The sequence below is a fragment of the Terrapene carolina genome, unplaced genomic scaffold (assembly GCF_002925995.2).
Source record: "Terrapene carolina triunguis isolate 2854851 unplaced genomic scaffold, T_m_triunguis-2.0 Scaffold26, whole genome shotgun sequence".
Classification (NCBI taxonomy): Eukaryota; Metazoa; Chordata; order Testudines; family Emydidae; genus Terrapene; species Terrapene triunguis.
Genome location: NW_020664377.1, coordinates 4,898,318 through 4,925,001, shown reverse-complemented (window position 1 = coordinate 4,925,001; position 26,684 = coordinate 4,898,318). Strand labels below are relative to the sequence as shown.

Genomic DNA, 26,684 nt, shown 5'->3' with positions numbered 1-26,684 from the left:
TGCGCAGCCCCTTCCCCCCAAAAAAAATCTTTTTCCAGTTTCTTTCAGTTGTTGTAGTAATTGCTAACCTGTTTCAAGACATTTTTATTTTAAGATGATTGTACCTTCAAATAAACTAGCATAATTGTGTGGCATTTCCCTTGTGAAGTATCTTATGTGTACAATTGCTAAACAAAATCTTATACAAAAATCAGCATATAATTATGTTCACTTTGAACTGTTCATTGGGTTTTTTGGTTTATGAATTCTTTTCTGTTCCATGTTTTGCACTTGTTACATTCTTGTTTCTTTACTTTTAAACAGGATCTGTCCCATGCCACCATTGAAATGTACACAAATATTGGAAGAATTCGCTCGGCTAAACTTGTTGGAAAGGACTTAGCAGAGTTTTATATGTAAATGAATTTTTAAAAAATGTCTTCTAAAAATACCATAGTGTTGAAAAGCTTGGACACAGTCCATAAGGGAAATTAACTGTATTCTGAAAGGTGCATTTAACAATAGAATATTTTTAATAGTCCAGGTACTCTTAATACAATATTCTAAATAGGTTTTCTTTCAGCAATAAAATACATAATACAAAAAATTAACGAGATACACTAATAATCTGTCATGCCAAAATGCGATACCCAAAATAATAATCGGGCAATCCGACCGCTAGCCATCCTATATTCTTCAACTGGTCACCTCCTCAGTAGCCTGGGAAAAATCACCCTAGGCTCTGCTGTGCTCAGGAGGACAATGAGTTCCATAGTTAAGAACTCTGCACAGAAAATGGATGCAACAATTTACAGCCCAAATAACCAACTACAGAATAAATTTATGCTGCTGGATTTAATATCAAAGGCCTCTAAAGCAGTGGTTAAGTGATTCCCTTCTCTTCTTCTTCCCCCCCCCCCCTTTTTGGGGTGGAGTGGGGGAATAATAAAGATAACTATCCAGATGTGCTGAGTAAGCAGTTAGTAGTGAATTTTTGGCCCTGAGCCCTCCTTCCTTTTGTTTTTATTAACTGGCTGATGATAGCTGTATCCCTTGCACGTACTCTAGGCTAAAAAGCTTTCAGGCATGTTTTCTAATGTGATTTCCAACACATACTGTATGTGTTAATGAGTTTTTATTATTAATTGCAATATGCTCAACATTAAATTACACTGGAATGTAAACCAATGTGCAGTTAAGCTCTTCTGAAGAGATTTCATTAATGCTTCCCAGTTTTACATTTCAGGTAGTTTCAGAGTAGGGCAGTGTTTTGGTTTGGGTCCTGTTATAGTGGAACTTGTTTCTCTTGTTGATCCATCATAGCTAATCAGACCTTCCAGCCATAGTATGAGGGTCATGAATTCACTCAGGTTTTGAGCTGAAGGACATGAGATAGGGATTGTATAGAGCTATTTTGTAATTAAATAGTCTATCTCCTCTGGTTTTTTTTTTTTTTCAGTTTTAGTATACTTAGAACTTGTTGAATAAGCGTGTTTTTAATTATAAAAACGAGACAGCTGCATCACACTAATGAACCCCAATGGGCTGGCAGGAGGAGAACCTTGACTTTGGTTCCTATGTTTTCCGAGACAGATTTGTGTTTGAATGCTTTGTTTAGTCACTGTGTAGTATTTCTAACTAAAAATCAACTTTTGGCTTTGGGTGAAATGCATAAGCAATCCCCCGATATACAGTGTTGGCAAAATTAATAGCATGATTATCCATTACAATACTTTGTCAAGTGCATATTCAATAATGCGTATATCTCAAAAAAGTGGCTGCTTTTTCAGTTTTGTTAACTTGCTAGAACTTTGGGGCTTGGGGTATAAGTAGAGAAGTTTTGTGTCCATGGCATTCTGTTATATCTAGATCAGTTGCAAGTTATTTATTCTTTATTTTCCAGGAGGAAGAAGGGTCCACAGAAGGCAGAGGTCTATCTTCAAGGAGCACTAAAAACTTACCTTGCTGAGGGCTGGGCATTGCTTATCACACATACAAGAAAGCAGTTAGCAGAATGTCAGAAACACCTTGGGCAAATTGAAAAGTATCTTCTAAAATAAAGAAACCTGGAAAATTCAGATTGGAGTACCGTTGACATGCATATTTTCTGACCTAAATATGTTGGATGTGAGGCTGGAGAGAGTCCAGTCAGTAGCCAATGAGATTAATCTGACTTTTCTACAATCCATTCAATGTCTTTGATCTCTTTATACAGGTTGTTCTTATGTTTGCCTGTTTTGTATTTCAACATCTGAGTCCTTGTGACAGAGCTGACAAAGCATAGATCATGTGATGCATTATATTAGACTAACAAATCTAGTGTACACATTTTCTGTTGGCACCTGTAGAAAAGGGTGTGTTGGCCCTAAAGTTTGTATGATGATGCTTATTTTTGGTCCAATAAACATCACACTATACAGAGTTTCTGCCTACACGTTAGCATAGTGGAGGCTAAGTCCAACTGATTTTCAGTTAGATTTAGGGCCCGAACTGCCTAAGTCTCCTCTAATAATGGGCCCTAGGCTCCCAAGTCACTTGGGCACTTTTGAAAATTTTATTCTGTATGTTTCAAAATATGCTCTTACAAAAAATGCCGTTGAGCTAATGATGATGTAGTCTTAGTGAATACTGTACTGCAGCAAGTCCTTGTACTCCAAGAGAATATAAATTCCTTTCTTACGATTAGTTATGGTAAGTGCTGCTATCACATTTGGCAGATTCCCAGAGCGGAGTTCTGTGCACTAAATGTATGGTACACACCAATAAACTAGAATTTAATCAAATGCTAGAGCTTATTTAAAATTTAATTTTTATCACAGTGTAATGTAATGCATCAATATTTTGGCCCTGCAGTTCATTTATCTGTGGTTAGTAAAGAGCAAGTGAATTTTCCTCCAGTCAGTAATATGTTTGAGACAGTCACTACATTTTGCTATATAAAAAACTAAGTGTGGTGGATAACTTTTTATTAGATAATCTGCAGTAAAATAAAAAGATGCTTCTGTAATGGGCTTTAGTGATAGTGAACCCTTCCATTGCTTTATTTTCTAATGGGAATTTTTGTTGATTCTAAAGCAGCTTATCCAGTATCTGGAGGATAGAAAAGCAGTAACACAAAAATTAATCACATTTTCACCCCCACCAAAGTGTTTCTGAAATGGATTGTAGTCCTTTCCCCTCAGTTCCTTAACGTGGTGTGTCAGCTATCTTCAAACAAGCAGTCTTTTAGCCAGTGATGATCACTTAACAAAAGATGAGCGCCAGCACTTCTGCCAAGAAATTTTAAATTTTGCCAACCAGCAAACAGAGGGCAAAGGTGAGACTAGATTTAAATATTTGACTGTAATATTTCAGCTGATCGGATCTTTAACCTTTCTTTTCAAAAGGAGATAGCAAGTCTTTCTGATCAGAGCTCACTGCTCTGTGTGTAACTTCTGGACCACAACCCCACATGTATTCAATTATTTATTTGATTTAATTTCACTTTTATCTGACAAATCAGGATCTTTTTCCACCTCTCTTACCTCAAGCCCCTCAAGTTTTTAGGGATGTGTGTGTGTGTGTGTGTGTGTGTTTTTTGGGGGTACTTTTGAGTGATTTTTTTTCTCCAGTTCTACTATAGTAGTCCTGTTTTTGTTGTTTTTTTTTTTCCCCTATGGCTGCATCTACACTAGCATATCTTGTATCTATAATTTGCTGCTGGAGCATTGGTGTTAGTGGTGTAAGATGTAATGTAGACAGGGCACGGGCATTTTTACCACAGTGTTGTCTGCCCCCCTCTCTTCGCTACAACTCCCAGCACTGCTTCAGCTAGTGAAGCTCCACCAGTAGTGAATTATAGCTATGAAGTTTGCTCATGTGGTAAGGTCTTTGTTTTTTCAAATGTTTCCTGCCTTTTGTGGTCTATTGATATATCCTTCTTTTTCTGCATATTGTTATTTCTTGTTCACCTTCTCATCCCCTTAGTTTCAGCTTGTTTCAGTAGTCACACATGCTCCTGCACAAGTTTGCCCCCAGAAGGGCAGAAACCAATATGATACTGTCTGGTGGTAACATGGTCCCAGTTGCTTTAATCAGTAGTTGCATGTAGATGTGACTTAAGTGTTCTTTAACTCTGCTAATGCCCAGTGGCCTTTGTTTGGTTGCAACATAGTTAGGTTCTGTCTGTCTTCTTCTTCGGCTATCCCTCAATACGAGGCTGATGTCTGCCAAGGGGGTTCATTGGTGAGTTAAGTGGCTGAGGAGCCCAATTCTTGCCCTGCAGATTTTCCCACAGAAGTGACAGGTGTAATCTTGGAGGAGACACAGCTGTTGGCTGGAGGGTTGTGCCCTTTCTTTCCTCCTTTGTCGCTTCTCTGTCTCATGAGAACGTCTGTTCTCAAAATGAGCTGTGGCTTGGTGTATGGTGTGGCATCACTGTGTTCTGTTCCGCACCAAGTCCTCCCAGTTTGTTGGGCTGATGCTTCCTTTTTAAGATGTACTTTCAGTATGTATTTGAAACGCTTCTGCTACCCTCGGCGAGCCCTTCTTCCCTGACTTAACTGAGAGAAGAGTACTTTGTTTCAGGAGGCAAGTGTTAGGCATACGTACACAGTGGCCAGCCCAGTGGAGTTGGTGTTTCATGACCTGCGCTTCTATACTACTGATGTTGGCTGCAGCGAGAACGCTGATGTTAGTACCTCGGTCTTCCCAGCTGATCCTGAGAATCCTCCTGAGGCAGCGCTGCTGGAACCACTCCATCCGCTTGAGATGACATCTGTAGGTTACACAGGTCTCACACCCATAGAGAAGTGTGGGGATGACAACTGTCTTGTAAACCAAGATCTTGGTACCTGTTTGTAGATCCCTATCATTGAAGACTTGTTTGAGTAATCTTCCAAAAGTTGCGCTGGCACAACGGATCCTGTATTCAATTTCTGTGTCAATGCTGGCTGTTTGGAAGAGGTGGCTGCCAAGGTACGGAAAATGCCCCACATTTTCCAGGGGTTCTCCACTGATGGTGATTTGTGGAGTACGAAGAGTAGTTTGTGCAGGTGAGGGCTGGTAAAGTACCTTGGTTTTCCTGATGTTGAGAGAGAGACCCAGGCTGGGATAGGCATCTGCAAAAAGATTTAGGGTGCTTTGCAGGTCGGCCTCTGGGTGTGCAAGAATGATGCAATCTGCATACGGTAGGTCAGTGATGCCAATTCTCGTGATCTTAGATTTTTGTTTGGAGACATTGAAGATTGAGGAGTTGGCCATCCATACGATACTCAATCCTGATTCCATCAGGACGGCCGTCGTGAATGAGAATCAGGATCACGGCAAGGTAAATGGAGTAGAGTGTTGGAGCAATGACACAGCCCGGCTTGACACAGGTGCAAATGGTGAATGGTTCGGTTTCTGAGCCGTTGCACAAAATGGTGGCAGTCATCCCATCATGGAGTAGTCTGATGATGGAAATGAATTTCTGTGGACAGCCAAACCTACATAGCACCTTCCATAGGACATCATGATTGATAGAGTCAAAGGCCTTGGTTAGATCGATGAATGCCATGAACATTGCTGGTGTTGCTCTCTGCACTCTCTGCATGAACTGGTGTTGCTCTCCGCACTTCTCCTGAATCTGTTGTGCCACGAAGGTCATATTGATTATGCCTCGGGATGGCCTGAAGCCACACTGTGATTCAGGGAGGAGTTCCTCGGGAGTGGGGAGGAGACAGTTTAGTAGGATCTGGGCAAGAATCTTCCCTGTGATGGAGAGGAAAGCAATACCTCTGTAGTTCCCACACAAAGTTTTGTCCCTTTTCTTGAATATTGTAATAATATTGGCATTCTTAGTCAGGTGGAATTTCTTTGCAGGTCCAGATTTTGTCGAGGAGTTGGGAAAGTTTGTGCTGGAGCATTGTTCCACCAGCTTTAAAAACCTCAGCTGAGATGCCATCTGGGCCTGGTGCCTTGATTTTTTTTTTTTTTGGTCTGAGTGATGGAATGCCAGACTTTGTCAAAAGATGGAGGATCAGCAAGATGTTCCATTGCTGGGCATTGTGGAATAAACTTGATGGCGTCTTCAGAGACAGCTGGCCTGTGGATTAGTAGGCTCTCAAAGTGCTCCTTCCAGTGTTGTTTAATAACTGCATTGTCCTTAAGGAGGGTGGAGCCATCCTGAGAACGTAAGGGAGTTGGGCCTTTGGAGCTTGGCCCATATATAGCTTTTGCTTGAAAGAAGCTTCTCATGTCATCGTGGTCTACAAAATCCTGGATCTCAGAGGCCTTCTCTTGCCACCACTTGTTTTTGATGTCACATTAGCCTACTTTGGCTTTAAGCAGACGATAGTCCTCATGTTTTCGTTTGTTAGAGGAATCATTTTGCCAGTTACAAAATGCATTTATTTTCTGTTGAATTAATGCTAGGATTTCCTCATTTTCGTCAAACCAGTCTTGGTGCTGATGAGTGGAATATTCTATGGTTTCAGCACATGCATTGTGAATGGTGTTTTTAAGTTGATCCCAGTGCTCTTGAATGTCAGTGATGTCAGGCAGGTTAGAGAGTTTCTCAGATGTTGCTGGAACATCTCGTGGCTGGCTTGGTCTTGAAGTGCTTTGACGTTGTACCGCTTTCGTTTAGTCTTCCCGTGTTGTGGTGTGGTGGAGCGAGCTGCAGGTACATGACTGATCTTATTAATCGATGGTCTGTCCAACAGTGATCGGCACCTCTCATAGCTCGTGTTATACGGACGTTGGTATAGTCTCAAGGTCTGACTATAACATAGTCAAGGAGGTGCCAGTGTTTGGACTGAGGATGTTTCCAGGTGGTCTTAAATTTGTTACTCTGCCTAAAGATGGTATTTGTGAAGAGCAGGTCATTCTCCACACATTTGCTGAGAGAGAGAATACCATTGGGGTTTACGTTTCCCACCCCTTCTTTGCCTATTGTGCCTCTCTAGAGCTGGGAATCCCGTCCAACTCTGGCATTGAAATCTCCCAGGAGGATGAGTTTGTTGGCCTTAGGTTGGTTGTGAGGACTGCATCAGGAGTTCTATAAAACTGCTCCTTATTGTCTTCCTCATCATAGAGTGTTGGGGCGTATGTGCTGATGACTGTGGCATATTGGTTGTTACTAAGCTTGAGCCAAAGAGCCATGAGACGCTCATTGATCCCCACGGAAAGCTCCAAAAGCTGACTGGCGATCTTATTTTTTATGGCAAAGCCAATCGTGTGAATGTCTGTCTTTTCAGGTGGCTTTCCTTTCCAAAAGAAGGTGTAGCCACTTCCATCCTCTTTTAATTGGCCCTCATCGGCCCGGCAGGTCTCTCAGAACTGCAATGTCAGTGTTGAGTCTTGCCAGTTCTCTGGCAATTATGGCAGTTCTTCTTTCTGGGCATTTGCTGCGCTGAGAGCCCATAAGGGTGCGGACATTCCAGGTGGCAAAATTCATTGTCTTGTATCTCTTGTTTCAGCCACAGAGTTGAGTGATCCCACTGGATACGGCCATCCAGTCGGAACAGTGTGAGACCGCCTAGACCACCTTTTCTAGCCCCCTCCCTGTTTGGGGTGATTAGAGGGGATCCTGAAAAGGCCTGGTCATTAACAGCCGCTGCTGCCGAAATGCACTTCTGTCTCAACCAAGCACAAAATGACCATAACAAGGCTGCTGCCTGCATGCAGATTTGTGACTAAAGACTCCCAGAGATCACTGCTCTGTCTTTCCTGCCGCTCGTCCATCACTGCAGGACTTTGTGCTGGTGTGAACCCTTTGGCAGAGGTCTGCGCATGAAATCTTTTAACGTGGGGAAACTGGTGCGCAGGCGGTAACCACACGAAACTTGACAGGAGGAAAACCCTGACCCAGTGGCAAGGAGATCCAAGACAACTAGGGACCTCTCTCCTGCAGCCCTCATCCGCCTTCACAGCTGCAGAGTACTAGAAGGTCCTCTCTATGCACACGATCCACTGTGGGGGTCTTTTTGAAGTTTGGACCATGGTTAGTCAGGAGCCTCACCTCAGACCTGCTCGCCAAGGGGGACCCTACCAGGAGTATAAAAGCTCCGGATGACATAGCTCTGAGGGTCTTTAGCCCATGCAAGCCTCTCCACCATGACAAGGTTGCGGTCCATCAGAGAGGGGTTCTGTCTGTACCACAAATTGGAACCATGTTGTAACTGTAGTATAGACAAACCCAAAGGTTTGTGATCTGGAGTCACTGGAGATGTTACTTGTATACAAAAATGTTATAATAAACAAGATGGTTCCCAATTCCTTGGGATTTTATAACTGTTTTAAGAGAGCCAAATTTTGAGCCCTCAGTTTCTGCTTCTATGGAATTAGGTGCAGCTCTGTGAGTAGAGGATAGGGCCTTATAGGATCTGTAACTCTGAATTTCATGAAGGCTTTTGCAGGTTTGTTGTACTGTCATGCAGTGGATTCTTTACTATAATGTATGATTCTGTTTCGTTTTATAACCCATAATAACTCTATCTAAATTCTGGTCTGTCCACTTTTTGTAGTGGTATTAGGCTGAGAGAGCCTTTTGGAAGCCCTTCTTAGTTCATGCATTATTGGCAATAATGGATGATGCACTAATTAACATGTTCAGTTTGAATACCAAAAAGGTTCTTTAGTTTTTCTGTTTTTCCTCACCTTTCTACTTCCCTGTTGCCTCTACCAGGGCAGCCCACAGTTCATCTCTGACCATCTTACACTCCCTGATTTACCTTTCTGCCTCTGGATCCCACTCCCTGTAGCTCTGAAATCATGCTCTGCAAACTGTTGTCCTGCCTTCTCTAGTGTCAGCCTTGTGCTCCCCTCTGGCTAATGGCGTTTCTTCTGACTGCCTTGATAAATATTTGATTTTCTCCTCTCTACTCCAGCCTGTACTTTGTCCTCAGAAGCATTTACTATGATTTAAACTCCGAGCACACTTTGCCGCAATTTTTTCTGAAGATATACTGCTCATCTTTATGTGCATATTTCTTGATGTTCTGCTTAGATTACAACAGTGAAGACACCTTGGAAATACCATTGATGTGTCATGCTAGACCCGCTTCCTAGTTGAATTTTTTTTTTAAGTGTCTGTCACTGTTGTTTTCTGGCATCTAGCAATGATGTAAGAGTAAGGGGAACCTGACCTGGTGTAGATAATGGTTCCAGGCACCACTCTGATCACAACTATCATGAGTTTGCATTTGCTCCGGTGGTATGTCCTCTGGAATATTTTTTTCTGTCATGTTAAATTAACTGTTCAGGTGTACAGGAGCATAAAGAATAATAGCCCAGCATTAGTCTTATGATACTGTGCTACACTAGTAAGTGATTCTGAAGAAGTTCAATGAATAACAGATCTTGCTATGGGTACATCTACACTGCCCCCTTCCCCCCGCAAAAAAGTGCTCTGAGATCCGCTCCCCTCTTTGGGTTCCAGAGCCTGGGCTCCAGCCCAAGTAGGAATGTCTACACTGCTATTTTTAGTCCTGTATAGCAAGCCCGAGTCAGTTGAGACGCGTACTCGTTGCCATGAGTGTGGAGTTTTTTTTGTTTTGGGTTTTTTTTGCGGTGTAGGTATACTATATAGCTTAAAAGCTATTGACACGAACAGTTCTTTTGTCAGATTTTCTCACTACAATAATTGTATCTGAGGCAGAACTAAAGTTGTAACTTTAAAATATATTTCATTTTAGGCATCATGTAGAATTTTTAAAATTTTTTATTCCGTTTAGCTTAAGAAGAAGGTGGTGGTTTTTGTCACTTTGGGATGGGCGGGAACATAGTTTTTAAAATTTCTAAACTTTTTAAAAAATGGATTGCTGTAAAGGCTAACCTTGCATTACCAAAAGCAAAGTGGAGTAAAATACCTTGTTCTTGTCTATACTTCCAGGTCAAAAGGTTATACTGTCTATGCATTCCTTTGCACAGCTGAAAACTCTACATTTTGACCCTCCAAATGCTGTTATCCATGTGGGTGGAACATTGTCTATTGAGCTGACTTTGCTGAGCCAAATGCCGGTCCCAGTCGAAGTGGATCAGATTGCCGTCAATGTCCACTTCAGCATTGAGAAAAGTAATTACCGGAAAACAGCTGAATGGCTCACTAAACACAAAACTTCCAATGGTATTATCAGCTTCCCGAATGAGGTTGCAGGCTTCCCTTTGTCAAGAAATAACTTGCCAGCACTGGAGTTATATGAAATGTACGAAAGGAGCCCTTCGGATAACTCTTTGAACACGACAGGAATAATCTGCAAAAATGTGCACATGCTACTGCGAAGGCAGGAGAGCAGCTCTTCTCTGGAAATGCCCTCAGGGGTGACTCTAGAGGATGGGGCTCACATGTTAAGATGTAGCAACTTTATACTGGAACCAGGGGTCAATACAATAACATTCAGAACTCAGGTATGTTTTTACAATTGAGTGAGCATAGCATTCATGAAAGAGAAGATCTAAAAGCACTGATTAGAGAAGGGCGTAGTGCTGGCAAGTGGTATCCAGTGTTGCTCCCCTGCCACAGCTTTGCCAATGCAGCTTAACCTCTTCCTGGCTTGCCCCTGTTATTGCAGACCTTGGCCTATTGTGAAGAGAGGCTGCTAACTCTGCTAAAGTGTGTGGTTGGTTCTCTGATGTGCAGAAATGGGAGACTAGAATGATCCCACCAAACTCATTAAGTCATTTTTATTTATCCAGTTATCACTTTCATAAAAATAAAACACTTATCTAACAATTAGAATTCAGATGAGTATTGCATCTGTCACAAACTGCAATGTTCATTGTCCATCATGTTCTAGAAAAGGTAAGATTCTCTTGTTCCATAGTCAGACTTGCTCAGAGCAATGCATAAAAGGTTCCAGGCGGGGAGGTGTTTTTCTTATTGTGTTCTATTACAGGTAATCTTTTTTCCAGAGTCCGTATCAGCCAGTTTTAGCTGTAGCAATACATAATCATGTTGGTGGTTGCTCATTTCCAGAGTGTGGTGTGATAGCAGCTATAGTAATTGTTGCATACAAAAAAAAATAAGAATATTAAGATTGCAAAGTCAACCACTTGCTCTTAGGAAATGTCAGAATTAAGGTTGCTTGTGTAACTTTAATTTTTCCCTGTGAGTATGACAGTCTTTAGCTATGTTACCAATACTCTTCCCCAAAGGACCTCAGTCTCATTCATTGCAGAAGATAGAAGGTGTGTAGTGATTGAAGGAGAGAGCTGCAAGAAGAGAGAAATGTATATACAGTTAAGCCAAGGGCTGTCCCTAAGGGGGTTCGGGGCCCAGGGCGGAAGTGACTGATTAGTCTCTTCTGGGACTGACTGCACTGGCCAATCCACCAGCCAACGGGGTCCCCCAAAGCACGGGGCCCAGAGTGGTCGCCCCGATTCGCCCTACCCAAGGGATGGCTCTAATTAAGCCAATTGAATGCTGCCAGGAAAACTGGTTGTTTTCCTGCCTCTGCCACAGATTTTTTTATATATATGATGCGGGGCAAGTAACTTTAAACCAAAATTCTTAAAGATGGTCACTACTTGTGTGTGCTTTATTTTCTGGGTGCCCAACCTGAGATCTCTGGGGCCTGATTTTCAGAAGTGCTAAGTACTCAGTTGCAGCTGAAATCACTGAGGGTATGTACACTGCCATTAAAAAACGGCAGCTGGCCCGTGCCAGCTGACTCGGGCTTGTGGGGCTGTTTATTTGCATGTACACTGCAATTAAACAGCCCCTTAGCCTGAGCCCGACACAACCTGAGAGCTGTTACGCTTCGTACCTCTAGCAGTAAGGCAGTATGGACTGGAGGAATGAGTGCATGGGTTTGGGAGTTAGGAGATCCTGAGTTCTAATCCTGGCTCTGCCACTCATTTGCTGTGTGGCTTTAGGCAAATCACTTTGACTTTTTTAGTGTCCCTACTTGTAAAATGGGGATAATAGTTACTGACCAGCCTGACAGGGTATTGTGAGGAATAATTTGGTATGTCTATATAGCATTTTAAAATATTCTGAAAAATAGGTATTTCAGAATGCAGCCTTTTGCAAAAAATTTTTGCCTTAATCATCTTGTACTTCAGTTCCCTGTCTGTGTATTTAAAAAAAAAGTCTTCAGACCTCCAGAGAGGGGTGTGCATTAAACTTGGATACTACAGTGATGAGCAAACTGTAGATAAACCACGAGGAAATGAATAATTCTGTATTCAATACAGTGTCTAGATGGTGTGCAGTAAGTAAAGCAATGCATTGAGTATAAAAACAAATATTGAATTTTTGCCTCATTTCCTGAGCTCTGCCTGTTCTGTATACTGAGTGAGGCAATGGTCCTGTGAATAAAACCGTATGTGATTTTTGTAATTATACACTGCCTCATAATACATTGAATTAATTTTGGCATTTCCTAATGTTTTAGTAGTTAACTTTGCAACCTTATACAGAACTGAACAAAAGCAGAACTATAGATTATTTTAAAAATTGGAGGTTTTAACAGTGCTGGTCACTGAATTTTTTCCAGTGTTCTCATAATGACCTGTGTGTATTACCCCACTTCTCCTGAGACTCAAATTACTCTTTCATTTTTCCATCCCCTTCTTTCATTGTCTGTCACCATTTCAACATGTAACTTTTCTATTTAGCCTACAGGCTAAGTGCAGTCTGTGCTTTCGTTTTTCAGTCTGCAGCATTAAGACGGCAAGCACTAAAGAGAGAGGTGCTCATACAGGGGCAGGCTGGCACTGTGAGCCTGTATGGGTAGCACTTATCTGCTGGAGATGTAAGTTCACATTGGTGCAGCAGGTGCTTGAACTGAGAGCTGGCAACCGTGTGATCTGTGCACTACCTACTGATCTAATTTTTAGGTTTTTGAATACCTCCTGTGAGTCAGTGGCTGTTACATACCACTCAGACAACCCATATCTAGTAATAGAGGCAGTGCAATGTGATTTGGAGATTTCAGAGGGCCACGTGGCTGCAGATGCAGTTTCGTATAAAATTGGATCTAAGTCTGAAGAACCTGACTGGGAGACGGCTGTAGGGGATTAGTGTGTACAGTGTTTTTGGCTTCATGAGTGAGGAAGCAATCTACTAAACTCTGGAAGCAGAAAGATGGAATATAAATGAAGATACAATTTACTACTTGAACTATTCTTTATATCTCATACTATGTACATTTCTGGTGGCCAGTACTGAAGGAGGGAGAGTTAACTTCCTAATTCTCCTGTTTTCAAATCTCTTCCTGTAGTGAAGGAACAGCAAGAGGGGAAATTGTGCTGTTAGATTCCTTCATGCTGAGTGTTGCATCCAGCATTTATCCTCTTCTGCTAAGAACAGAGTTTTAATTTCTAGAACTTTGACAGTATCAAGTAACTTAGATATCACTTGGTGATATTTTCCTTAAAAATATATTAGAGGTGGTATGTTTATTTAAAAAAAAAATTGAGTGTACCTGCTGTAGGATGATGGCTTCATATTTGTTACATTATCTAACAGGACAAGGGATTAAAAGAAGGGATTATAGAAACCTCTCTCACTTGTGTAGGATGTCTACGCCAAGCATAGCTGTACTGCTGTAGTGCCATAGTGTAGGCACTTCCTATGGCACTTTCCATCGTTGTAGGTAATCCATCTCTCTGAGCTGTGGTAGCTAGCTTGATGGAAGCATTCTTCTGTCTACTGAGCTGCGTCTACACTGGGGCTTAGTTCAGCCCAGTTATGTCAGTTGGGAAGCAACATAGCTATGTCGATCAAAATTTTAAGTGTAGGCCAGCCTAACAATTGCATTGAGGGAACAATAAAGGGAAAAGAAAATGCCCCACTCCATATGGGATGTATGTGCACTCTGCTTTGTTTGTAGGTTTTTAGACCGAGCATAGAACTTGCTTCATGCTAAATGTGCAGCAGTCTCTCTTAGCCATACTCCAAACTGACCCTCTTTAAATGTATTCATTCTAAAGTTTTATAGAGGTCAGAAAATGTTTTCTGGATTCTTTGGATCTGTATTCCCCTCTCCTATGACTCCTAAAAATTGCTTAGGTTTACATTACGTGAAATCTCCCATGACATTAGCACATAATATGCACTAATGCTTTTGTCTATTTACAAGATGGGAAAAAGTTTTGAGAAAACACTCAGATGGTAAGGTTTTAGGATTGTAATTTGGGGGCAGGTGCAGTACCACTAACTTACAACTGAAACATTTTGAATTTGATTATTCACTGTCAGACAAAAAACAAATGCTTCAGGCTGCATAAGGTTTGTGTATTATGGGTTAATTCCACATCAGATGTGATGTGATATGGCACACACAACACAAATCTGTACATTATGCTCAAGAAAATTAGGAGGATTTTTTAGAAAACCTGCTCTACCTAGGTGAAAAATTCAAAATACTATAGATCTCTGAGAGGCCAGCATTTTCCTTCTGTTAGCATGATGCTGTTTGGGTGTTCATATGCCCTCAGTGCTTTTAACAGTATAAATAGCTGTATCATTTCAGTTTTTTGTTCAATTGACTATAACTGCTAGTTTGATTAAAACTAAAGTTCATTCCAGCGCCCAAAAAATTCTAATTCTGCTGTGAGAGCAGCCTATGACATTAACAAAGATTTGTAGCACTTTCAATGCTGTGCAGTAAGAAGTGACAAAAGGGGGGGGAGAACCACTTCCAAACCTCAAATCTTGTTTATCAGCAGTGACTAACACATTATCCTTCACTAGGGATAGAACTGATGCGTCTTCTGGAATCACACCTACAGATGTACCATTTTATTATTTTTTATACTGGTGCTATCCTATCATAACTAGCCGCCTTAAGGTAGAGTTGGTGGAGAGTTTGAGATTAAAATATATTCATTAATAGGTGTCCACACAATGTGGAAGAAAGTGTGAAAACATCATAGGCTTATATTGATTGAAGTCTGTGCCTTGCACAGTGTGGGATTTTATGAATGCTAGCCAAATAAGCACTCTGCTGCTTGTGACCTGGTAAAGTCCATAATATCATAGATGATCATATTCATTATATTTTAATGTATGTAGCCCTCACTTCAAATATAAATATATATATATATATATATGTATGAGATATAAATAATCAGCAGAGTGGGTTGCTATGCTAGGTACTTTGGGTAACAGAGTATTTCAATTGACAGCACTTGACTTTATTCTTGAATCAAATGGACAACATTCCTGACCCCCTCTCTCCTGCCCATTATTAGGTGGGGTCCTTTGCAGTTATTAAAATTGCATTTGGAGCACTTGAGCAATTTCATGAATTTCTTTTTTTTTTCTCTTAGTTCTTTTTATTCACCTAGTTGTACAGATAAAAGCATACGAGTTAGAAATGGGCTGAGACATGTATTTGTCCTTCATTTGTCAGAAGTTCAGTGGAGAAAACAAAGGGTTTTCTTGAGAAATGTAAAAATAATTGCTAGGTTGAAAATCTGCTCTTCAGTTTCACTTTTTATTTTTCAAAGGCCAAAGAACCTGGGACATATACTCTCAGGCAGCTGTGCACGTCAGTGGGTAAAGTGCACTTTGTCCTTCCTCACATTTACCCAGTTGTGCAGTATGATGTGTACTCTCAGGAGCCCCAGCTAAAAGTGGAGCCATTGACTGGTAGGTAAACTTGTAACACTAAGAATGTGTTGATTGTCCGTGTTACTTTCTCACTACATGATATGTTTCTTACTTCTCATTTCATCTAAAACAAGTTACTTTGCTCTGTTGTCTTTTGCAGCTTCCTTTTAAAACTACTTCTATTGAGAACATATGAGAGTCTTTAGGCTTTAGTGAGTCTGAACACTATCAGTCCCACTTGTCAAGTGACATGACAACTAGTATTTGATTGCGAATTTCAGAATCTGGCTTAGTTGGAGTGCATATATATATGTCTGTATCCTTTTGAAGGATCAAGTGGGGTTTGATCTTGCATCACTAGACACGTTGATGGGGAGAATAGATAGTGATTTGACTGCACCATTATGAATTTCTTACTAGTTTTGTGACACTGTATTGGCTTTGGTAATTTAGCGAAATCCCTTTACCTTGCACCCTCACCTACCAAAGAGGCTCTGATCTAACTCCCTTTAAAATGAACAGGAGTCTTTCCTTTAGTGATTCGCTTTCCACTGAATTCAATCTAAGAGCTTTCTATAGAACCCGTCACCATGTTTAAGAACATTCCTGGTAAATTAGATTTTACCAGTGAGGTCCCCTAGGCTTCATGAAGTCTTCTACTTCCCCCCCTTCCTTAGTAGAAGAGGCTCTGCTTGGGCTGTATCTCTAACACACATTTTTCCCTTTCTTCCTATATCTTCACATATTCTGTATCATTCTGGTTAATATGGGAAAGCTGTCTCAAAGAGGTGGTCACACTTTGAATTAGTCTGACTGCCTCTGGAAGCTTGTTGCACAGCTGCACCTCATTGATTGAGAATGCTTTGACTTCAGGTGAAGGGAAACAGTGAAAATTGCCCAAAATTGAGTGGCTGAAACTCTCCCTATTTCTTAGACAATTTCTTAGAAAACCACTCCATAATTGAGCACCAAAAAGTAAAATTTTCCAGTTGATGTTAAGATGTACTTGTGTGAAAAATGAGCTGTGAATGTTTATTTGTAAACTCCTAGCAAACATTAGCAGCTAATTGTAACCATTTAATAACTAGAGTGCTGGAATACACTGGCACTGTTTGCTTTCTTTTTCTTCAGACAGCCTTTTGGCTGGTATTCCTCAGAGGGTGAAGTTCACAGTGACTACTGGCCATTATACCATGAAGAGTGGAGATACTCTGCAGCTCAGTAATGCCGATGCCATGCCTTTCCTGTACCATCCAGAGAGCAAAGCATTGATTTATTCCAATACCAAGGGTAAGCAGCATAGCCAAAATCAATTATCTCTTACCAGACTGTGAAAATGCAGAAATCCTATAAGCATGATGTAAATATTATTGCATAGCAGCAAAGTGGTCTATAAGATGTTGGAACATTTGACAACATTGTTGTCAGTAACCATCAATTAGGAACTGGCAACTCAGCATTTCAGAGCACAAAAAGCTCCTGGAAGTCCTGGCCTTTTTCTACAACTGTTTTGGAAACTGTGTGCATGTGACCAGTTAGTCTTAACTACTTCAGGTATAGGTCTTATCTCAATAACAAAGCATAGATATATTCTGGGAAAGATTAATTTACTGTCTGTGGGCCCTTCACTAGGAAATTTAACTTGCCTCATAAGCAACTTTTAAATCAATGTAGTATATTTGCAAGTGGCACCATACGACAGAGGAAACCTTAGCAACACTTTCACCTATTGCAGGGAAGGAGATCATGGGAACAGCTTATAGGACCTGGAATGAAATCCAGTTACAGGGTTCTCTGTACCACCCTGTCTAGCTTTGAATTTGCATATTTTGTATAAAACAGAGTTGACTACTTAGGCCTCCTGCATACATGAATCCATGGTTGAGTTCTCATTGCATTTGGTCTAATTCTTGAGGCAAGTGATTGCCTCAAGAAAGAAGTATGAACTTTCAGTCAACCAGATTAGTCCTGGCAATACTGCTTTTTATGGATAGAGGTCAGTGTAGGGAGGAAGGAATAGTTGAGGATTATTAGAGGATTTGAGTGAATTAGACTATTTTGTGTTGCCATTGTGAGACATTACCTGTACAGAGGCTTTGTACCATAGCAAAATTATGTAATAATTAAGCAGCTAGGATATTTTTATAAAGCAATGGTTAGTGCTCAGGAAAGTGAAGAATTATTTGCCTTTCTCTAGCCAATGTTTCATTTAAGCAGGTCATATCCCAGCTTCTCCCAAAGCTCTGCTATTGCATCTCACCCCTCTCCTTCAGTTTATATGTAAAAGCAAGAAGCAAAGACTCAATAGTTGAATAAAGAGAGATTAAAAATAGGATAAATGTAGGCATCCTGTATGAAATTTTTTAAGATACGTCACTAATGCTGGTTAAATCCTCATTATCAGTACATAGTCTCGTGTTATCAGTAATGAAGCTTGTGTAAGATGAAAGGAATGAAGTAATAGGATATGAGGAGTCACAAGGACTAGTGGTGAAAAAAGGATTGGGTAATGGGGCAGGTGAGGACTGAAGGAACATTGATAAGATTCAGACTAGTCATTAAATTGCTCTGTCAAGAATTTTCTTGAATATTGAAATGGACTACCAAGGAAGGTAGCCAGTAGCCCTTCAAGAAGAATTAGGGAAACACTAGTGGAAATAATGAAGGGTAAGGTTATTCATGATGTGGGGTCTTTGACTTGATCCACACTTCAATGTAGCTATGCCAACATAACTTTCATCAGGGATGTGAAAAAACCCACATGCCTGACCAACACGGCTATGCTGACAAACACCAGGCATAGACACAGCCATGTTGATGGAAGAATGTTTCTGTTGATGTAGCTAACATCATTCGGGGAGGTGGTGTTCCTACATGGACAGAAAAGCTAGTTCTGTCAGTGAAGGTTGTCTCTACACTGCGGGGCTCTGCCAGCCTAAGCTTCATAATGTATTTGTAGCCAGAGACTTCATCAAGGAAGCCAGTGTGGAGTTCTTGGAGTTCTACAATGAGTCCTATGGCTGCAGTCCTCGCTGACAGGGAGGTGTGGGTTATAGATACTATAGGTACCAAGCCTTTAGGGCTCCTTCTTGATGGAAGAAGGCATTTCTAGCCTTTCAGTAAATGATCTCATGACTTGATAACTAGAGATGGAAAAATGGAGGTTGTGGAAGGGAGGAATATTTCTAAAATTACTTCATATTCTACACAATTGTAGAAAAAGTCTCAGAATCATCATTACTGATCCAGTCTTCTGAAAAGATCACAAGCATCACCCTGCCAGTGGCTCCTGCATATCACGTGATTGAATTTGACCTAGAAGTTATCTATTTGCCATCAACCCCAACAGCTTCAGTGGAAAGTGAAAATCTGGTAAATAAAGAACTGCACAGGAAAAGCAAAGAGAAGCAGAAAATGGACAACTGCATGGCTACAGTTGACCAAAAAGTAAGATGACAAAAAAAGTTAATGTTTGACCAGAAGTGCTTAAATTGACCAGAATATGGGTGAGAATAACCTACTTGTACAGAACACCTTCTAGCTTAAAGGATATGAAAGCACTTCAGACTGTATGAAATAGATGCAAATGTACGTGTACAGAATATTTAAAGTATGTACAAAAATATACAGTGCTTTATAGGTGGATGAGTCTCCCTTCACCAAATACTAGCCTTCTCTGAGGTTTGAGATTCTGTGCCAATAACCCAAGTTGGAATTTGGCCAACAGGCCATAGTTATCACCCTTACTTTTGTTTTAAGTACCATGGGATCTTTAATGACTCCAGTGATCAAAGCCTCTCTTCTGATCCATCCGAAAGATGTAATTTCTATCTGTATAATATCCCTGCACCATTCTGGTACACTGCTTCAGTATTCAGAGAAAAGAATGTTCGGATTAAACCAGTAACACCACTTCCTTATACTGCTGGGACTTAATTTGAGAGCTCTATCCCATGTTACTGATTTTATTGCCCTGTGTTTATAACTGAAATTGTCTGCACAATGTACTGGCACTCTTACTTCTCACATGCTTAACTACTGTTAAAAGAAACTGCAGATTGGTTTTGGAAACTAGTGGTGGGGGGCATTTGGTGTTCATAAAGAATATGAACATATATGAAAAAAGTTATTTCACTTAGGGCTAGTCTACACTTACCCGGTAGTTCGACGGCTGCGGATCGAAGTTCCGAGTTCGATTTATCGCGTCTGGTCTGGACGCGATAAATCGAACCAGGAAGTGATCCCCGTCGACTGCGGTACTCCAGCTCAGCGAGAGGAGTACCGCGAAGTCGACGGGGAGCCTGCCTGCCGCGTGTGGACCGCGTCTGAACCGCGGTAAGGTCGAAGTAAGGTATGTCGAATTCAGCTACGTTATTCACGTAGCTGAATTTGCGTACCTTACTTCGATTTGGGGGGTAAGTGTAGACCAGCCCTTAGTGTGTGTACACATTAAGGGAAAATCTGCATTCAGTTCAGGAGGAACTTTTTTTGAAGCTCTGTGCTGAAGTTCACAATGCAGATCCATCATCCCTTACATTATGTTATGAAGTTAATAGGTTTGTTCCCTTAGATTTTGTCAATCTCAAATAAAATTACTATGTGGTTATTGCAATAAGATGCCACTGGCGACAGGATTGTTCTCGCTTGACATTTGCCAGCCCTTGAAGAAAGTACTCTGAAGAGGCAGATCCCATGGATAAGTCAGCTTAGGGGTTGAGGTCAGGGACACACCAAGTTGTAAGTGCATGTGCACACACGCACGCATGCAATCCTCTTCCCACCTTACCAAGTTGAGTTGTTCGATAAATCAATTTTTTTCTCCCTTTTGGGTGCATTAGGTTTGACTGGTCAAGACCAAGTTTCTGGGAAATGTTTGATTATTTGGAATTGGAAAATAAAGCCATTATGCAAATGTATACCATGAATAAGAATTCTGTTTCTTTTCTCCAGGTAACCATTGATTGTCCATGGTCAATTTACTCCACCATTATTGCATTAACGTTCAGTGTACCTTTTAATGCCAAGCATTCCTTACTGTCAGCTGGCAAACGGTAATGTAGTCTTTAAATATTTATAGTCTCTTTCCTCTTAGAAAATGTTTGTAGAAGTTGATGTTCTGTATGTAATCTTTCCACGTAAGCTTTTATTTTTTGAAAGTGGGTGGTGAGTTTTGCCACTTATGAAATGCTCATTCTTGGATTCACCCATTCTCCCTTTCACACTTCCCCCAGCAGAACAACAAATACATTATTGGTAGTATATTTTAATCACATAGTCATAGGCTAATTTTCTCCATCTTTTGGTTTCCATGTTAGAACTCAGTAAAAGCAAAACTACATATAAAAAATAACTGTACCATAGACCTACTTCTGCAGACTCTCAGATCAGTAATTAAGCAGAGAGGAAAAGAAATATGCCTGTCATTTTTACTGTTCTTGCCTGAGTGTCACAATTAGAGAAACTCTATAGCAAGGATTAAATGTTGTTGTTATATACATTGTATATAATTGTATGTTCAATATGCTTAATTTTCAGGAAATACATACAGGTTTGTGTACAGAATTTGTCAGAACTCTGTTTCCAGCTGTCCGACAATAACCTAGAAAATTTTGGTAACTGCATAGATCTACAGCTGGTACCTCTGAAGCCAGAATCCCAACAGGTAAAGATTCTCCTTGGTGGTTCATTACCTTTTAGGTATGCGGAATAAGATGAGTGTACCAAGGCACAAATGAAAAAATTGACACTTGTATTGCTGAAATGCTTAGTATCTGAGTGAATGGCTTTCGTAAGAGATAATATAACATGACTGATGCACCCAAATGCAAATGTTCAGATCTTTGCAATCTCTGAAAAGCAGATCAGGGTGACCTTCCACTCAAGGGTATTTTGGGAGCTAGGTCACTCACTGGAATAGACTTTCACATCTGCAGACTCAAGATAAAATCCTAACCCGGGTCAAATTATTAGTTTTTTCTTTAAATGATGTCTCTATGGGTGCTCCACTGTAGGTGCGGCAACACCCCATGCACCTGGGATCGGAGATCTTCATTAGCAGTGCCTATTGAACCACACACACACACACACCTCCCCCCATCTCATGCCATGAGCGACGTCTATATATAGCACTTTGAGGTCCAGCCACCCCTGAGTTCTTTCTTAGCCACCTTTGGTCTGGGATGGAATCTGCAGAGGTGCCTGCCTGTCCTTTGAGCTATTAAATAGTGCCTTACCTGTTAGTAGTTAGTTCTTTCCTTTAAAAAGATAAATTCCTTCCTCTTATCCTCCCTGTTAAGTTCGTAGCTTAGGACATAGCTTCCCAATCGAGAAGAACAGGGAGCAGGAAAACTATCTCCCTCACCCTTATGCCCGGAGATCTCTGGTTTAAGAGATGAGTTTCCTGTGGGACAACTTTCCAATAACCACGGTTATCTACAGTGCAGCCGCTGCCTGGGAGAGGGACACGTCCTGCAGAAGTCTATCCATTGCCATAACCTGACTGCCAGGGCCAGAAAAGACTGGGACGTTTGGCTGCAACTTCTCATGGCGAGGTCATTACGTCCAGCATCAGATCCTTTCCTGGACACTTCCCCCGCGCGGGTCTCATGCTCCGCTAGGTCGTTCTCCTACCCTCATTCTCCATGTCCTAAGAGAAAATCTTCCCTTTCTCATGCTGATGGGAAGGAATGGGCTCCTCCATCACCCTTTGAGACACCGCCGCCTCCATCCTCTGCAAGGTCAGTAGCCTCGACATCTTCGGGGATGAGACATAGCTTTAGGGCTATCAGAGTACTTCCAGTACCACAGCTAAACAAAGGTCTAAAGACCCTACATGGGCAGACCTTCAGACGTTGGCACTGTCTCGGCACTGGAGACTGTGATATGAGACCATCAAAAATGGTGCCCACTGCCCTGACCAGATCAACTTCGGGCACCACGACATCAATTAAACCATCTGCACTGGTGATGTCCATTTTGGCACCAGCCAAGCTCTCGGCACTGACTATACCTTCGGCTTTGAGCAAACCCTTGGCACCAAGCAAGAACTCTGCTGGCTGCTCAAGAGAATGCACCTCTCCCTCAGCACCGATACGTTAAACACAGCAACCAGCAGGAAGCAGCATTACACACCCTTGGACATCAGATGAGCATTAGCCTTTGACCTGGATAGAACTAAACCTTACAGACAATCGCCACACTTATTCCTATCAACAGCCAAAAGATGGAAAGGCGTGGACATGTCTAAGCAACACTTTTCCAACTCGATCTTGCAGTGTATACACCTGTCCTACCAACTATACAATTGATGACTTCCTCCTGGAAGTAAAGCACATTCCACACTCCCTCTCTGCACCTCGATTACCTTTCTCAACAGTGTCCTGATTGCTGACATTTGCAAAGTGGTCACATCGGCATCCTCTATTATGCATGACTCAGCATCTGATACTGTATTAAGACACGCTGTCCTATCATCCGCATTAAATGCCACTCCAAAGCCCCAGCCTTCCAACTAGGGGCACTACTTTATAGTCCCTACAGTGGAGGCATCCATAGGGACATCACTTGAAGAAGAAGAAGAGATGGTTAATCCGCCCTGTGCAGTAACTGAAATTCTTTGAGCTGAGTGTCCCTTTAGGTGCTCTACTACCCGCCCTCCACCCCTCTGCTTCAGAGCTGAAAGATGAGTTCTGAGGTAGAGAAGGAACTGGGTGGTGATTGGATAGCACAGCACTATACATACATGATGCTCATGGTGCGAGACCGGGAGGTGCATGTGTGCAGTCCAATGGACACTGCTAATGAAGATCTCCGATCCCAGGCGCATGGGGTGCTGCCGCACCTACTGTGGAGCACCCGAAGAACCTCAGTTCTCAAAGAACCACAGTTACTGCACAGGGTGAACAACCTTCTCGTTGGTCTCCTAATCCCTTCTTGTTCCTCTTGCAAAAAAGCTACCACATAGTTTGGTGGTTTTGGCCATTCTGTGGTCAAGAATGGCCAAAAAGTGGAGTAGCTCAGGAGCTGCACACTAGGATTGAGATGCAATGACAAAACAGTGCTCTGTAATAGGTATCAATCTGCTTTGTGCCTGGTTTTAAGACAGTCATGTTTTGTGTATTTTCCTGAGCAGCAAACTTAATTTTTATTTATTTATTTTTAACTTTTTTATATTTACTCTTCAGAAAAAAGTTATCATGCCTGGAATACTGATTCTGGCAATGAAACTTTTCCCTCCTCATTGTAACAATTTGAGCCAGTACATGTCTGGGGATTTTAGATTGTGAGAACTGTTAAATGGTTATAGTTTCATGGTTTGATGAATGTATAAATAATATAATAAAAGTTCTGGAGGTAGTGTATATAACAAGACTATGGTAAGAATTCCCCTTCATTAGACTAGCAGTATAGAAAGCTCCTGATATTAAGACATGAGTTCATACTATGGATGAATAATTTTCTTTCAGCACATATACAGTAAGCAGTCAGTATTCTTTGTATGGGAATTGAAGTGGACAAAAGAACTTCCCCCCTCTTTGCAGTGCCAGTTTTCGGTTAGCTTTTGTCCAGATACCTCTGAAGAGCAGTCATTCTTCTTGAAGCCGTACACTTACGAGTTCCAAGTGGAAAATTATTTTGTAAGTATTTTTATCTACATATAGTGTATCTTAGACTTAAAGGGGGAAGGAAGAATCTATTTGGGTGATGGGAAGTCCAGGGATAGGTCTCTGTTAACTGTAATTTCTTTGAGTGATTGCACATGTCCATTCCACTTCAGGGGTGTGTGTGCCCAGTGCACTGAAGCTGGAGAATTTTTACCCACACTGGTAGGTGCATGCAACCTCCACATACTACTAGCTGATGGCATAAAGGGCAGAGCTGCTCCTACCATTCCCTCAGTTCCTTCTCATAGACTCATAGACTTAAAGGTCAGAAGGGACCATTGTGGTCATCTAGTCTGACCTCCCGCATTATGCAGGCCACAAAAGCTGACCCACCCACTTTCCCTTAACTCAGCTGTTGAAGTCTCCAGATCGTGATTTAAAGACTTCAAGTCGCAGAGAATCCTCCAGCTTGCGACCCCTGCCCAATGCTGCGGAGGAAGGCGAAAAACCTCCAGGGCCTCTGCCAATCTACCCTGAAAATTCCTTCCCGACCCCAAATATGGCGATCAGTAGAACCCCGAGCATACAGGCAAGATTCTCTAGCCAGACCCACATTTTACCAGCGATGGCACTTTATTACCTAATTGACTAAAATCACGTTATCAACAGCAAATAAGAGGAGCTCTTCTCCAATGCTCCCTTCTCACTACCTATGGTCGGTAGCCAGTGTGTGTCTCATCATACAACTTTTCCTTTTCTCGCAAAAAACTTTTCTAAACTTTTTGTAAATAGTTTGTATAGTTAATGGTTCTTGGTTTTTTTTTTTTTTTATTATTGCTGTTTTGGACTTCTGCTTTGCCTCAGGACCAGGGCATGCCTAAGTCCCTGGGATTTAAGCACTGCTCTGGCTGTAATAAATCTGACTAGTATGGGGCGGCATGGCTAAATTTTTGTGTACAGACTTACTTTCACTTGGCCTAGTCAGGATCAGGCAATGATTACTGAATCTGGTAGCCAGAACCTCACTTCAGGTGGCCTTGGCTGGTGCAGATTCTGTGACAAGAGTGATGGCATTCAGTCACAGTGCATCACTTTTCCTAGCTGCAGTCATCTGGGATATCAACAGAAGTCCAGTAGACGACAGGATCTTCCTTTTGAGGGCTGTAACTTGTTTTCTGGGAAGATGTACAAAATTCTGTGTTCCCTAAAAGACAGGGCTCTACCCTTAGGTTTCTGGTGACTTTTATCCCAGATCCTAAGAGGAAACCGTTTCAGACTCAGCACAGACCTCTTTTTCTATCCAACATGGCAGCCTGAGCAAATGAACACGCCATAAGTTCCAAAGAAGAAGATGACCTCCTTTTGCTTCAACTTCATTGAGACAGCCTGTGATATCTAAACAGTCTTATTTGACTCCAAAGTCAAGGCAAAGTACCACCTTGTCAGTGTCTAATATCTCCTGTCCTCCCTTTCGCAGCAGACTATATATCTGACTTCCTAGCTGCTTGGTTGCTAACTGGTAACCGATAACTGGTTGCTAAGCACCATAGAACTGGGATATGCCTGCAGTTTCTCTCTGACCTCCTGGTCCTCCTCCCTCATCTCTCTTCAGGGACCAATCGCACAAGACTGTTCTCGTTCAAAAAATGTAATATTTTTTATAGCCAGCGGCCATAGAAGTACCACCCTCCTCAACATCAGGGAAGAGATTCTATTCTCAATACTTCGTTCTCCCAAAATCCAAGGGAGGCCACAGACCTAATCTAGTTTTGCAGAACCTAAACAAATACATAATAATGAAAGTTTTGCATGGTTACTAGCCTGTATTATCCCGTACCTAGATCCTGACGATTGATGTGTTGCCCATGATTTAGGGCTTGTTTACACTAATGTTTGCATGTCAGCAGAATCCGCATAATTAATCTGCAGCAGGCTAGTGCCCACATGCCCAGCTTACCGCAAACTCATCCTTTGTGTAGACAAGCCCTTAAAGGACACTTACTTTCATGTGGCCATTCACCAGAGCCACAAGAGGTTTTTAAGGGTTTGTTGTGGTAAAAGTTCATTATCAATTCTGTCGTCCCCTTCGGTCTGTCTTCAGCCTCTCAAGTCTTCACAACATATAGGGAAGTGGTGGTGAAACATTCAGGAGGGCAGGTGGCCAAGTGTTTCCATACCTATAAGATTGGTTGATTCAGGAAAGATCCAGGCAAACAGGTAGAGATTAGCATCGAGAAGATCCAGTCCTCCTTTAATTGCTTAGGCCTGTTGATCAACGAAGGCAAGTCAGTGTTGCTCTCCATGTAGACCAGAGGTGGGCAAACTTTTTGGCCCGAGGGCCACATCTGGGTGGGGAAATTGCATGCAGGGCCATGAATGTAGGGCAGGGGTTGGGGTTGGGGTGCGGGGTGTGGGAGGGGATGCGGTGTGCAGAAAGGGGCTCAGGGCAAGGGGTTGGGGCAAAGGAGGGGTGCAGGTGTACAAGGGGGCTCAGGGAAGGGGATTGGGGTGCAGGAGGAGGTGCACAGTGTGGGAGGGGGCTCAGGGCAGTGTTGCAGGGAGAGGATTCAGGGCAGGGGGTT

The 26,684-nt window shown here is 41.8% G+C and overlaps 1 protein-coding gene across 1 annotated transcript in view; it reads left to right on the top strand.

Moving 5' to 3' along the window:
* The window catches only part of LOC112119902 (trafficking protein particle complex subunit 10), a 102,800-nt gene that overhangs the window by 60,029 nt on the left and 16,087 nt on the right, over window positions 1-26,684 (top strand). Inside the window, exons 11-20 of the mRNA XM_024218795.3 lie at window positions 304-395; window positions 1,883-2,023; window positions 3,183-3,295; window positions 9,833-10,347; window positions 15,397-15,538; window positions 16,631-16,789; window positions 18,717-18,946; window positions 20,450-20,550; window positions 21,035-21,161; window positions 23,965-24,135. Coding sequence (XP_024074563.1) covers window positions 304-395; window positions 1,883-2,023; window positions 3,183-3,295; window positions 9,833-10,347; window positions 15,397-15,538; window positions 16,631-16,789; window positions 18,717-18,946; window positions 20,450-20,550; window positions 21,035-21,161; window positions 23,965-24,135 — 1,791 coding nt within the window. The remainder of the gene's footprint in view (window positions 1-303; window positions 396-1,882; window positions 2,024-3,182; window positions 3,296-9,832; window positions 10,348-15,396; window positions 15,539-16,630; window positions 16,790-18,716; window positions 18,947-20,449; window positions 20,551-21,034; window positions 21,162-23,964; window positions 24,136-26,684) is intronic.